Source organism: Procambarus clarkii, chromosome 5 (assembly GCF_040958095.1).
Source record: "Procambarus clarkii isolate CNS0578487 chromosome 5, FALCON_Pclarkii_2.0, whole genome shotgun sequence".
Classification (NCBI taxonomy): Eukaryota; Metazoa; Arthropoda; class Malacostraca; order Decapoda; family Cambaridae; genus Procambarus; species Procambarus clarkii.
Window position 1 is genome coordinate 32111405 of NC_091154.1, and position 12433 is coordinate 32123837.

The 12433-nt window shown below is 43.8% G+C and overlaps 1 protein-coding gene across 1 annotated transcript in view; it reads left to right on the top strand.

Annotated features, from left to right (window-relative positions):
* qtc (quick-to-court) overlaps nucleotides 1–8478 on the top strand; it is a 66341-nt gene extending 57863 nt beyond the window's left edge. The window contains exons 12-13 of the mRNA XM_069300580.1: nucleotides 4142–4279; nucleotides 6165–8478. Coding sequence (XP_069156681.1) covers nucleotides 4142–4279; nucleotides 6165–6386 — 360 coding nt within the window. The 3' untranslated portion in view covers nucleotides 6387–8478. The remainder of the gene's footprint in view (nucleotides 1–4141; nucleotides 4280–6164) is intronic.
* Nucleotides 8479–12433: the final 3955 nt, after the last annotated feature.

The window sequence follows — 12433 nt, forward strand, 5'->3', positions numbered from 1 at the left end:
ACATTTTATTATACTGGAGGAATTTTTAAAATTCTCACTACAGTAGTGCATAATATAACTGGAAAAACCAGTGAAGAAACAAATTCTTATAAATATACAAGGTATCACAAGAGTGACTAGCAAGGCAATTACAGGCACCTGGAATAAATGGTAGAATACTAGAATGGATAAAACAATGGTTAAAATGGTCGTGCTAAGTAGAAATTAACCTGACTGGAAAAAAAGTGGCGAGTGAGATACCACAAGGGTTCATTCTGGTGCTAACCCTTTTTATCATATACAGTACATCAATGACATGGATGAGAATATTACAAACTACATAATCAAATTTGCAGATGCTAAGATTTATGGTAAAATGGGAAGTGAAAGTGATAGGCATTGTGCCCACCTTGTGTTTCTAACTCGCATTGTGTATCTTGTTTCACATTCGCCCAATTTGGTATTTAAGACTTGCAATTTCATCAGCCTAATCTGTTCTATTACTTTATAATGTAGTTATATTGAATTCAGATTATAATGTACCTTTTATTCATTTGTTGTTAGCTTAAGGACCTGCTCAAGATGCTATGCAGGCTATTGGCTTTGCAAGAATATAACAATCATCAGTGTACTGTCACTACCTGATGTAGTTATATATAAATAAATAAATTAATAAATAAACAACTCCACAAATGGGTCAGACTGGCAAATGTTTCTTTAATCTCATTGTAACTTTTAAAATACTGTACTGAACAATTTAGAGAATATTGATCCAGACACTTCTTCAAAAGGTCAGATGCTATACAAATAACGAGCAATGGTCACAAGCTCAAGTCACAATGTAGGACTGAAAAGCGAGAGATACTTTCACCCATAGGGTTATAAACCCATGGAACTGCCTACCTGCCAAAGCCATAAATGCCAAAATACTGTAGAATTTAAAATCCAGCTTGAAAAAATCAGGACAAATGGTGGGGAAGACCTTTGACACGCCACCAGCTTCCTGTCCTCGTTGAGGCAGCTAATGTGTTAGTTGTCCTTGGGTAAATTTGCAGCAATTTGCCTTGTGCTTAGCCTGGGGTGACCTTCATGGGGCTCCAGCTGTATGAATGCTCATTTATCGGTGATGTCATCGCAAGATTTCGTCCCTCCATCACAGCCAAAATAAGTTACGTAAATTATTTATAATTTTCCCATTGTCAGAGGCAATGGGAAAACAAAATTTTGAAATTGATTTTTAAAGCACATTGGGGGTTTATCAATCTTGTAAATATTGTGTGCAGTTCAGTGATTAAGATAGCCTCCATGTTGTCATGGCAATCTTGAAGATCCTTGCCTCTAACAGAGATGGAATGGAAAAAGTAATAGTTCGCATTCTCTTGCATTCATCTTCACATTTCTGGCGACTAACTAGAATTTCACGAATACGTAAGTGCAGCTAGGTGGTCAGCCTGTTCCTAAAAGTAGATTTCAACATACGTGCCACACTGCTTGGTATGGACTAGACCAGGGTGAGATGCAGCAGGGATAAATAATAACTACCCATCTGCACAAGAAAAAATTTAACATTGATGAACCAACACGTGAAACACATTGGAACACAAATGCGATTGATGTAGCAGCTTCCCAGTAGTGATGGCAGTATTGTACATAGTTCTGTTGTGATAATGAGGACATCTAATGGGGGGGGGGAAAGCGAGCCAATCACTATCGACTATATAGAAGAAGCCAATGTGGTAGGCAGGGGGAAGGATAGAGAAGATGAACAGCTAGAGGACCGTGTCAAGGTCCTCAAGATCAAGGATTATGTATGTACTTTACCTAAATAAACATTTGAATTTGAAGATTGGGCCCAATTTTCAACAGGAGACCACTGATTAGAAAATTCAATCACATTGGTGCAAAGACCTGCCTTTTCCCTTGCACACTGTGCCCAGATACCTAAATCTACCTACACATCATGGTCCCCTTGAAAGCTGTATGTTGTGCTAGCAAGGAGGAGGGGGGGGGGGGGACAAAGCCATCTGCACCCAGCCAAGGATACCACTGGAGCCTCCTTGCCGCATCAATGCAATGCCCATGAGAAGATGGTCATTAGCACTTGCACACTTGTTCTGCAAGCAAGATTGGAGACCAGGTTGAAAAGTACTTAGTGAATTTTAGTTTAGGAAAAGCAGGTAATGCAAGACTTTAGTAGCAAATGACTTCTAATCTATTGCTGCTTCTATTGCAGCTACAGTATTTCTTTTGCTCATTTTTTTGGTTTATTGCCTCTTGGTAGATTTTAAGTCTCGGGCTACTGTTCATCCATCAAAATCTCTATCTTGTAGTCCAGCATTTCATTTGTTACTTCCCTTTTTTTTCTAGTTGCTCATTTGCAAACTAAATGACAAGACCATTTTAATTTATGATTGCCGCCCCAGCTCCTGAAAATTTGCAAATTTCTTAATTGCCTAGTCCTTTCTTAAATACCTGGTACAGTGTACATAATGGTATGGTTCTGGTGTTAGGTTATTAATATAAGTACTGTACCCATTGTTTTTATGTAATTGTTTCCATACCTTTATCTACCTGCTTCATTATAGTTGCCTCCAGAATCTGTCCATACAGATATTCCCACCACCTTCCACTACAGGTTCACAATAGCCCATGCTGCTTAGAACTTTAGTTCAGAGTAGCTGTATCTAAAACAATAGCAATAATCACCTTGTTTCTTTGTGGCTTCTATAAAATTCTTTCCACAGTCCTCAAAATTGTTTTCTTTTAGGTTCTTCAATCCTGATGTAATGTTCTTGCCTTGCTGGTGTGTGTAGGGCTTTGGCACTTTATTTGTGTGGGGGGAATGGGTGGTAGGTAATTAGATAGCTACTGGCAACATCCCATATGAAAAGAGTTGTTGGCTGGTTGTACTCTTCCTCAAGGACTCATGTTGATATCTTGAGTGATTAGACCAGCAATCCATGTGCGATAATTAGTTGAACTGGGTGCAAGATGCTACTGACAGCATTCTGATGTTAGATCTCTGAAATGCATTTAAGTAAAGACTAATGACAAAGCGAAGAGAAAGATGTAATTGTTACCACACAGGGCTCAATGTTCAAGGTATAAACTATTTGATGGGGTCTAAATATATTTTACCCAAATTTACCCGATGGCCACTAACACACTAGTGACCTCAACGAGGACAGGAAACGACGGCTTGTCAAAGGTCCCTAACATTTTCCCTGATGATCTTTTCCAGTTGGATTTTAAAATTTAATAGCTCTGGCATTTATGGCTTCAGCAGGTAGGCTGTTCCATGGGTTTCTAACTCGAGGAGATGCTTTTTACACCCACATTCTCGGTTCTACATTATGGCTTGTTGGATCGAGAACAGGAGATGCTCTGTACAGGTTAAAACCATGCAGATTCTGAAGTAATTTAAATATGAATATAGGTATTATACTAAAAAAAATAACTTTGTTACTGTGGGAGTTAATCTCACTGGTATCAATTTGTATATATATTCACTTATGAAGGGGAAGGCATATGCTTAATTACATTACATGCTGGTTAAATTTAGAAACTGAGTAAGTCCTCTTCAGTCTCCCCAATAAATTTTTGTAATTGTATTATTTTGAAGTTATGGCGTTTTGAAATAAAATATACAGCACTCCCAACCAAAGTAATTACGAGTATCTTGTAAAAAGTCACTGTGAATGAATCGTATATTTTTAAGTTTGCTTTCGTTTGTGCATATTATGAAGCATTAATGTATTTTTTTATTTCCGTTTCCTGTAAAGTTATTTTTATAAACTTCATTATTTCTTTAGCCATTCTTGGATTACTAATACTTGTCTGATTTTCCTAGGGAGCAAGTTTTAGGTGTGAGCATTGAGTTTGCAGTCGTCGTGGTTGTTCGTGTGCATTTCTTTGTTTGCTTAATAAATTTTGAATAAGCTTCATGTGGAACTTGTCTGAATGCCTAAAATACTAAATTAAAGTACTGAGCTTGACACATTCGGTATGTTGGATTAACTTTAGAGGAATGTAGCAAAGTTTAACAGAAAACAATATTTGTTGAATGTTGTTTTCTGTAAAACCCCTGGGTCTAGCTGGGCCTGTACCACAAAGTTGAGCCTTGCAGTCTTGCATGGTCGAACCTAGTGGCTATTTATTTCAGGGAGCTGTACCCCTCTTGCCTTCCTCACTGTCTTCCCCTGTGATCCGAGGCCTCTCAAAGGCTTCTCTTGGTGCACCAAAAGCAGCACTCTTGGACGGTAAACAAGCCATCAGCTTGTACTTCCAGGGACGTAGACAGGTGCGTACTCTGCCTGTCTCGCTGTACACAAACATGCACATATATCCCAGCATATTTATCTTTGAGTTCTGGTTTTGCTTCATTATTAAATAGCCTATACACTTTTGTTTTACACTTCGTGGCCAACTAAACTTTCTCCAAATTTATAAAAAATATTGCATATGCTGAAGGCCATTGTACATCAAATCTCTCCTGCACTGCCGCTCATTTTACTAAAGAAAAACAAATAAATGATAGCAGCCAAGGCACGTTTTGGTAGTACAGTAATTTATTGTCTGTAGTTGGATGAAAAATATATTGGAAAAAATGCACGTTTTGTGTTTTTAGGACATGTAGATGCCTGTTGTTTAGCCACCTTCCAACATCTTCCAGTATTATAACATTTTAGAAAACTGCAGTTCTCAATGTAAAGAGGCAAGGGTTGCAATGAGAAGTAGCCAATTTAATAATAATTGCTAAAATATTCCTCTAATCGGACCTTGTGTGTATTTGAAGGTACAGGGGTTGCATATTCAATGAAGCTGCTAATATGCAAAGCGTATATGGGAATCCTACCCTTTTTCCATAGCCGATGAGTAATTGATATAAATATGGATCAAGTTTCTAGATATGACTAAAGGTTTACATTACCTTGCATGCCTTTCGTTTCCAACCCATGGTTGTCTTGAGTGTTTCATGCTGGGGTTAAGAGCTTGCTTGCCTATAGCTGCCTTAGCCAATTAATAATGTTGGCTGCCAGATGTGATTTTGGCATGTGTGCATATTTTTGTTTATGGCTTTGTATTCTTTGTAACCCTTTAATTTGTATATTACTGTATGCTGTGTTATGTACTGTAAGTAATATATGTATATTAGAGCAAATGCTTTATTTTCAAATGGTAATCATTACATCATCTAGTTAGCAAGAAATTTGCTTATTAAGGATGCCATACTACATTAAAAAAAATCATTAGTAAACAATTTTTTTTTAATGTTCTGCTTCTTGACAGCTCAATTTTTATTAATTTGAAACATTCTATTTTCAATTCCCAATCTTTATCCATTCTTCTATGTACAATAGTGTGTGACCTCGTGTAAACAATTGGTATCTCCGGATAATTAAAAACTATCGTAATTGAATAAAAAAAATTAATTTAATTAAAGAAAAAAATTCCTTAGTGCTAGTATATTTAAATGTGCAAGTTACAAACACCTCCAAAGGTGTTTTATTAGTAGTACATCACTGAATATGTAGGGAACAAAAGGTTTGGTGTTTCAGAATGAAATACTGTAAGCATTCTTCACTGCCGAATCACGCCGAGACTTTACAGCTAGTTAATGAGTTAATCTCCATTAGCTAAACATGTTCTTATTAAGTGTTGGAAAACAGGAAATTTCTATTTCTGGATAATACAAAATTTCAAAGATCAGTATAATGTAGGTTCCACTATCTGGTATTTTGCCCCTAATTTCTTTTTTCTTTACTTTTTCTTTTGAATATATTTACATTATTTTTCATTATTTGTACACCTCTCTAAGGCAAGCATAAAGCACACTACTTGTGCTCGACTCGCATCTTGAGCAAAATGTCGTGCAGGGTTCCACATTATCCCTTTATCATTAACACTGTATAAAGACTTATAGAAAAATTTGGCAAGGCATTTTGTTCCACCATTATGGTCATGCAAGAAAGGGACATGGGATGCAGAGCTCTCTTTCTGCAGATAGTCCTAAAATGCTTTTCAATTTATTAGGATCTTATGTCTTTATTGCTTTTTAGATAATTTTCAGCCAGAATTTAAACAATTTGTTCTTTACATGAACAGTGTGTCAAAGCATTGAGGTAGTTTGTGGCAATTAAATTAAATGTAATCAGTGTGTATATTGATATTTATTATTTTCCCAGGCACTTTACCATCGAGAGATTGCATGTCGAAACAACAACAACAACAACAGTATCACTAGAAATGGGGAACTGGACCCAGAAGTGACGCTTCAGTTTCTCAAGTCGGCCATCTATTACTTTCTCACAGATAAGGACAACTCTAGGGGCCACCTGCGGGCCATAGAGAGTATTCTAGGATATACAGACAGTGAAAGATATAACATTGATAAAGTTGCTAAGTGAAAAGCAAAAATAAATGCAGATAGCAAATTACATTGTATAAACATCACTGATATCAGTGTCTTAAAGCTATTAAATAGTTTAAGTAAGTATATTACTGTGATTAATTATTTAATGTTATAAATGAAATTTTACATCTGAATCTTGTAGCCTGTGATACATGACCAGTATGGGTTTGTGTTGATGGGGCGCTTTGTCACTTGGCTACCTTTTGAGTTCAGACATTTACTCTGCATGTAGAATGTATCGATAATATGGGGCCTTAGAGGTATAGGGTAAGATTTACTACTGTGAATAACTTCCACATGAGTTAATGTAGTTAAAGTTCATCATGTGTAATTGTACTATGATTATTGCTCTTCCCCATATAAATGAGGATTGTCATCATGGGGACTGCCTACACAACCAGAATAATTTTTCTTGTGTTAAAGGACACAACTAGGGTTTGATTCCTTTATATGAAGCAAGTTGCTTTTGTATTTGATTTCGATTTACTTTTATATGAAGTTGGCGCCTATTCACATCGAGCTGGAAGTCTTGCGTTCATACCGGTTTTGTTCACGCCAATTAAATTCCAGTAGTTCTTTGTGATAAAATGAGTGGCAAGTTATGGCAAACATTGATAAATTCCTATTGGAAAATGGGAATACAATCAGTGGTATATTGCTTCACTCCTCTTCGTGTTACTGTGATTTTTTCTCTGTAAATATGTTATGAGTTTGTACATTTCCTATATATAACATGCTTATAAATTTATGAGTTCTCTGCTATTTCTAAATTCGTATTGGTTACAAGAGCCAACGGTGACTTCATCAGTGTTATGAGGACAAATTGTGGCAAAACACTATTTGTTCTAAAGATCCTCGTGGAAAATAGATATATCTGAAGGGAGAGGCCAAGTCACTGCTCTTCATTCTATTGTAACTGCCATCTCTGTTTATACACACAGGAAGGCAAACTTTTCAAAGTAGGTATCTCTACGTGAACGTGGTTAGCAAGAAAAGATAGTGTGCATTTCATTAATATCTTATACAGTATATGCCCATGTTTTTAGCATGTTTTATAATATGCAAGCAAAGATGTTTAAGGAAATAGGTTTTTCATGTATTTACTTTTTTTTCTTTTTACTAATATAACTATAGACAAATGACTGACTACAGTTGTAAATAATTTCAAATTTGATTTTACAAAGAATTATTTGATACTATTTCAGATAGAATTACAAATGTAATTTTATTTTCTGTTTAACAAATTGTGAGATCTCCTGATAGTTAATATTAAATAAGAACTAAATGCTGTCACTATCCATTAGTTTGTGTATAGATAGGCGTAGTAGTCTTTCAAGGGGTGGCATCCTTGCAGTGCTTGGTGTACTTGTCAGTACTTTTGTCACCCCCTCTCTTTCTCTCTCACTTGATGACTGTACTAACTTTGTCTTATTGCCCACCACTGTCGTTTTGCTCCATCCCGTCTCCTTGCCTTCATCCCTCTTCTCATTCCCATCCTTCTTCTCTTGCCCCCCCATATCCCTCTTATCCTGGTCTTGTCTTTTCGCTCCATATATCCTTCCCTTCTGCTCCTCTATATTCCTTTTTGCTAACTTCTTTCATCCTACCATCTTCTCTTCCTCCTTCCTATACCATTCTTCTCTGCCTTCCCACTCTCTCCCCTTATTTTTCTTCCCTTTGCCTTAATTTTTTCACATTCTTGCACCTCGTCAATTTGCCCACCTTTTATCCTCCTATAACCTGCACCCTCTTCCATCTCTCACCCTCCTCCCCTCCCAACTGCATCCCTCTATCCCTAGCCTTGCTTTCTTCCGCTCCCTTCCTCTCCACAAACTACCCTCACTTGCCTCCTTCATCCTCCCAATTTTTTCCCCAGGCCATCAACCTTGACTCTCCTTGAATTCCACCCTTTTCCCTTCCCATCCCTTCCCTCTTTCAGTAACCCACTCGTCCAACTCTACCCCCTCTAAACACTTTCCTTCCAACCCATCTCTTTCTAACCCTATCTCCTTAATTCTCCCATCCTTCCCCCTGCCCATCTCAATCTTCTCCTTACCATCTCCTCAATCCTCCCTCTCCCTCCCATCTCTTAAATCCTCCCCCTCCCTCCCATCTCTTAAATCCTCCCCCCTCCTTCCCCTTCCCATCTCCTCAATCCTCCACTTCCTCCCCTACTCGTATCCTCAATCCTACCCACCCCTCCCTCCCTCTTTCCCATATCCTCAATCCTCCCCTCCCTCCACTCCCCATCTCAATCCTCCCCAATCCTCCCCTTCCTCCCCTCCCCATCTCAATCCTCCCCTCCCCAATCCTCCCCTTCCTCCCCTACTCATATTCTCAATCCTATCCTCCCCTCCCCATCTCCTCAATCCTCCCCTCCCCATCTCCTCAATCCTCCCCTCCCCATCTCCTCAATCCTCCCCTCCCCATCTCCTCAATCCTCCCCTCCCCATCTCCTCAATCCTCCCCTCCCCATCTCCTCAATCCTCCCCTCCCCATCTCCTCAATCCTCCCCTCCCCATCTCCTCAATCCTCCCCTCCCCATCTCCTCAATCCTCCCCTCCCCATCTCCTCAATCCTCCCCTCCCCATCTCCTCAATCCTCCCCTCCCCATCTCCTCAATCCTCCCCTCCCCATCTCCTCAATCCTCCCCTCCCCATCTCCTCAATCCTCCCCTCCCCATCTCCGCAATCCTCCCCTCCCCATCTCCGCAATCCTCCCCTCCCCATCTCCGCAATCCTCCCCTCCCCATCTCCGCAATCCTCCCCTCCCCTATCCATCTCCGCAATCCTCCCCTCCCCTATCCATCTCCGCAATCCTCCCCTCCCCTATCCATCTCCGCAATCCTCCCCCTCCCCTATCCATCTCCGCAATCCTCCCCCTCCCCTATCCATCTCCGCAATCCTCCCCCTCCCCTATCCATCTCCGCAATCCTCCCCCTCCCCTATCCATCTCCCCAATCCTCGCCCCTCCCCTTTCCATCTCCTCAATCCTCGCCCTCCCCTTTCCATCTCCTCAATCCTCGCCCTCCCCTTTCCATCTCCTCAATCCTCGCCCTCCCCTTTCCATCTCCTCAATCCTCGCCCTCCCCTTTCCATCTCCTCAATCCTCGCCCTCCCCTTTCCATCTCCTCAATCCTCGCCCTCCCCTTTCCATCTCCTCAATCCTCGCCCTCCCCTTTCCATCTCCTCAATCCTCGCCCTCCCCTTTCCATCTCCTCAATCCTCGCCCTCCCCTTTCCATCTCCTCAATCCTCGCCCTCCCCTTTCCATCTCCTCAATCCTCGCCCTCCCCTTTCCATCTCCTCAATCCTCGCCCTCCCCTTTCCATCTCCTCAATCCTCGCCCTCCCCTTTCCATCTCCTCAATCCTCGCCCTCCCCTTTCCATCTCCTCAATCCTCGCCCTCCCCTTTCCATCTCCTCAATCCTCGCCCTCCCCTTTCCATCTCCTCAATCCTCGCCCTCCCCTTTCCATCTCCTCAATCCTCGCCCTCCCCTTTCCATCTCCTCAATCCTCGCCCTCCCCTTTCCATCTCCTCAATCCTCGCCCTCCCCTTTCCATCTCCTCAATCCTCGCCCTCCCCTTTCCATCTCCTCAATCCTCGCCCTCCCCTTTCCATCTCCTCAATCCTCGCCCTCCCCTTTCCATCTCCTCAATCCTCGCCCTCCCCTTTCCATCTCCTCAATCCTCGCCCTCCCCTTTCCATCTCCTCAATCCTCGCCCTCCCCTTTCCATCTCCTCAATCCTCGCCCTCCCCTTTCCATCTCCTCAATCCTCGCCCTCCCCTTTCCATCTCCTCAATCCTCGCCCTCCCCTTTCCATCTCCTCAATCCTCGCCCTCCCCTTTCCATCTCCTCAATCCTCGCCCTCCCCTTTCCATCTCCTCAATCCTCGCCCTCCCCTTTCCATCTCCTCAATCCTCGCCCTCCCCTTTCCATCTCCTCAATCCTCGCCCTCCCCTTTCCATCTCCTCAATCCTCGCCCTCCCCTTTCCATCTCCTCAATCCTCGCCCTCCCCTTTCCATCTCCTCAATCCTCGCCCTCCCCTTTCCATCTCCTCAATCCTCGCCCTCCCCTTTCCATCTCCTCAATCCTCGCCCTCCCCTTTCCATCTCCTCAATCCTCGCCCTCCCCTTTCCATCTCCTCAATCCTCGCCCTCCCCTTTCCATCTCCTCAATCCTCGCCCTCCCCTTTCCATCTCCTCAATCCTCGCCCTCCCCTTTCCATCTCCTCAATCCTCGCCCTCCCCTTTCCATCTCCTCAATCCTCGCCCTCCCCTTTCCATCTCCTCAATCCTCGCCCTCCCCTTTCCATCTCCTCAATCCTCGCCCTCCCCTTTCCATCTCCTCAATCCTCGCCCTCCCCTTTCCATCTCCTCAATCCTCGCCCTCCCCTTTCCATCTCCTCAATCCTCGCCCTCCCCTTTCCATCTCCTCAATCCTCGCCCTCCCCTTTCCATCTCCTCAATCCTCGCCCTCCCCTTTCCATCTCCTCAATCCTCGCCCTCCCCTTTCCATCTCCTCAATCCTCGCCCTCCCCTTTCCATCTCCTCAATCCTCGCCCTCCCCTTTCCATCTCCTCAATCCTCGCCCTCCCCTTTCCATCTCCTCAATCCTCGCCCTCCCCTTTCCATCTCCTCAATCCTCGCCCTCCCCTTTCCATCTCCTCAATCCTCGCCCTCCCCTTTCCATCTCCTCAATCCTCGCCCTCCCCTTTCCATCTCCTCAATCCTCGCCCTCCCCTTTCCATCTCCTCAATCCTCGCCCTCCCCTTTCCATCTCCTCAATCCTCGCCCTCCCCTTTCCATCTCCTCAATCCTCGCCCTCCCCTTTCCATCTCCTCAATCCTCGCCCTCCCCTTTCCATCTCCTCAATCCTCGCCCTCCCCTTTCCATCTCCTCAATCCTCGCCCTCCCCTTTCCATCTCCTCAATCCTCGCCCTCCCCTTTCCATCTCCTCAATCCTCGCCCTCCCCTTTCCATCTCCTCAATCCTCGCCCTCCCCTTTCCATCTCCTCAATCCTCGCCCTCCCCTTTCCATCTCCTCAATCCTCGCCCTCCCCTTTCCATCTCCTCAATCCTCGCCCTCCCCTTTCCATCTCCTCAATCCTCGCCCTCCCCTTTCCATCTCCTCAATCCTCGCCCTCCCCTTTCCATCTCCTCAATCCTCGCCCTCCCCTTTCCATCTCCTCAATCCTCGCCCTCCCCTTTCCATCTCCTCAATCCTCGCCCTCCCCTTTCCATCTCCTCAATCCTCGCCCTCCCCTTTCCATCTCCTCAATCCTCGCCCTCCCCTTTCCATCTCCTCAATCCTCGCCCTCCCCTTTCCATCTCCTCAATCCTCGCCCTCCCCTTTCCATCTCCTCAATCCTCGCCCTCCCCTTTCCATCTCCTCAATCCTCGCCCTCCCCTTTCCATCTCCTCAATCCTCGCCCTCCCCTTTCCATCTCCTCAATCCTCGCCCTCCCCTTTCCATCTCCTCAATCCTCGCCCTCCCCTTTCCATCTCCTCAATCCTCGCCCTCCCCTTTCCATCTCCTCAATCCTCGCCCTCCCCTTTCCATCTCCTCAATCCTCGCCCTCCCCTTTCCATCTCCTCAATCCTCGCCCTCCCCTTTCCATCTCCTCAATCCTCGCCCTCCCCTTTCCATCTCCTCAATCCTCGCCCTCCCCTTTCCATCTCCTCAATCCTCGCCCTCCCCTTTCCATCTCCTCAATCCTCGCCCTCCCCTTTCCATCTCCTCAATCCTCGCCCTCCCCTTTCCATCTCCTCAATCCTCGCCCTCCCCTTTCCATCTCCTCAATCCTCGCCCTCCCCTTTCCATCTCCTCAATCCTCGCCCTCCCCTTTCCATCTCCTCAATCCTCCCCATCTCCTCAATCCTCTTCTCCCTCCCTCCCCATCTCCTCAATCCTCTTCTCCCTCCCTCCCCTGCCAATCTCCTCAATGTTATTCACTGTCTCCCCTTCACTGTCACCTTGACAGTTTCTTAAATATTTCATGACCATATTTGATGTTATACTGATTTAAATGTTGTTAAACA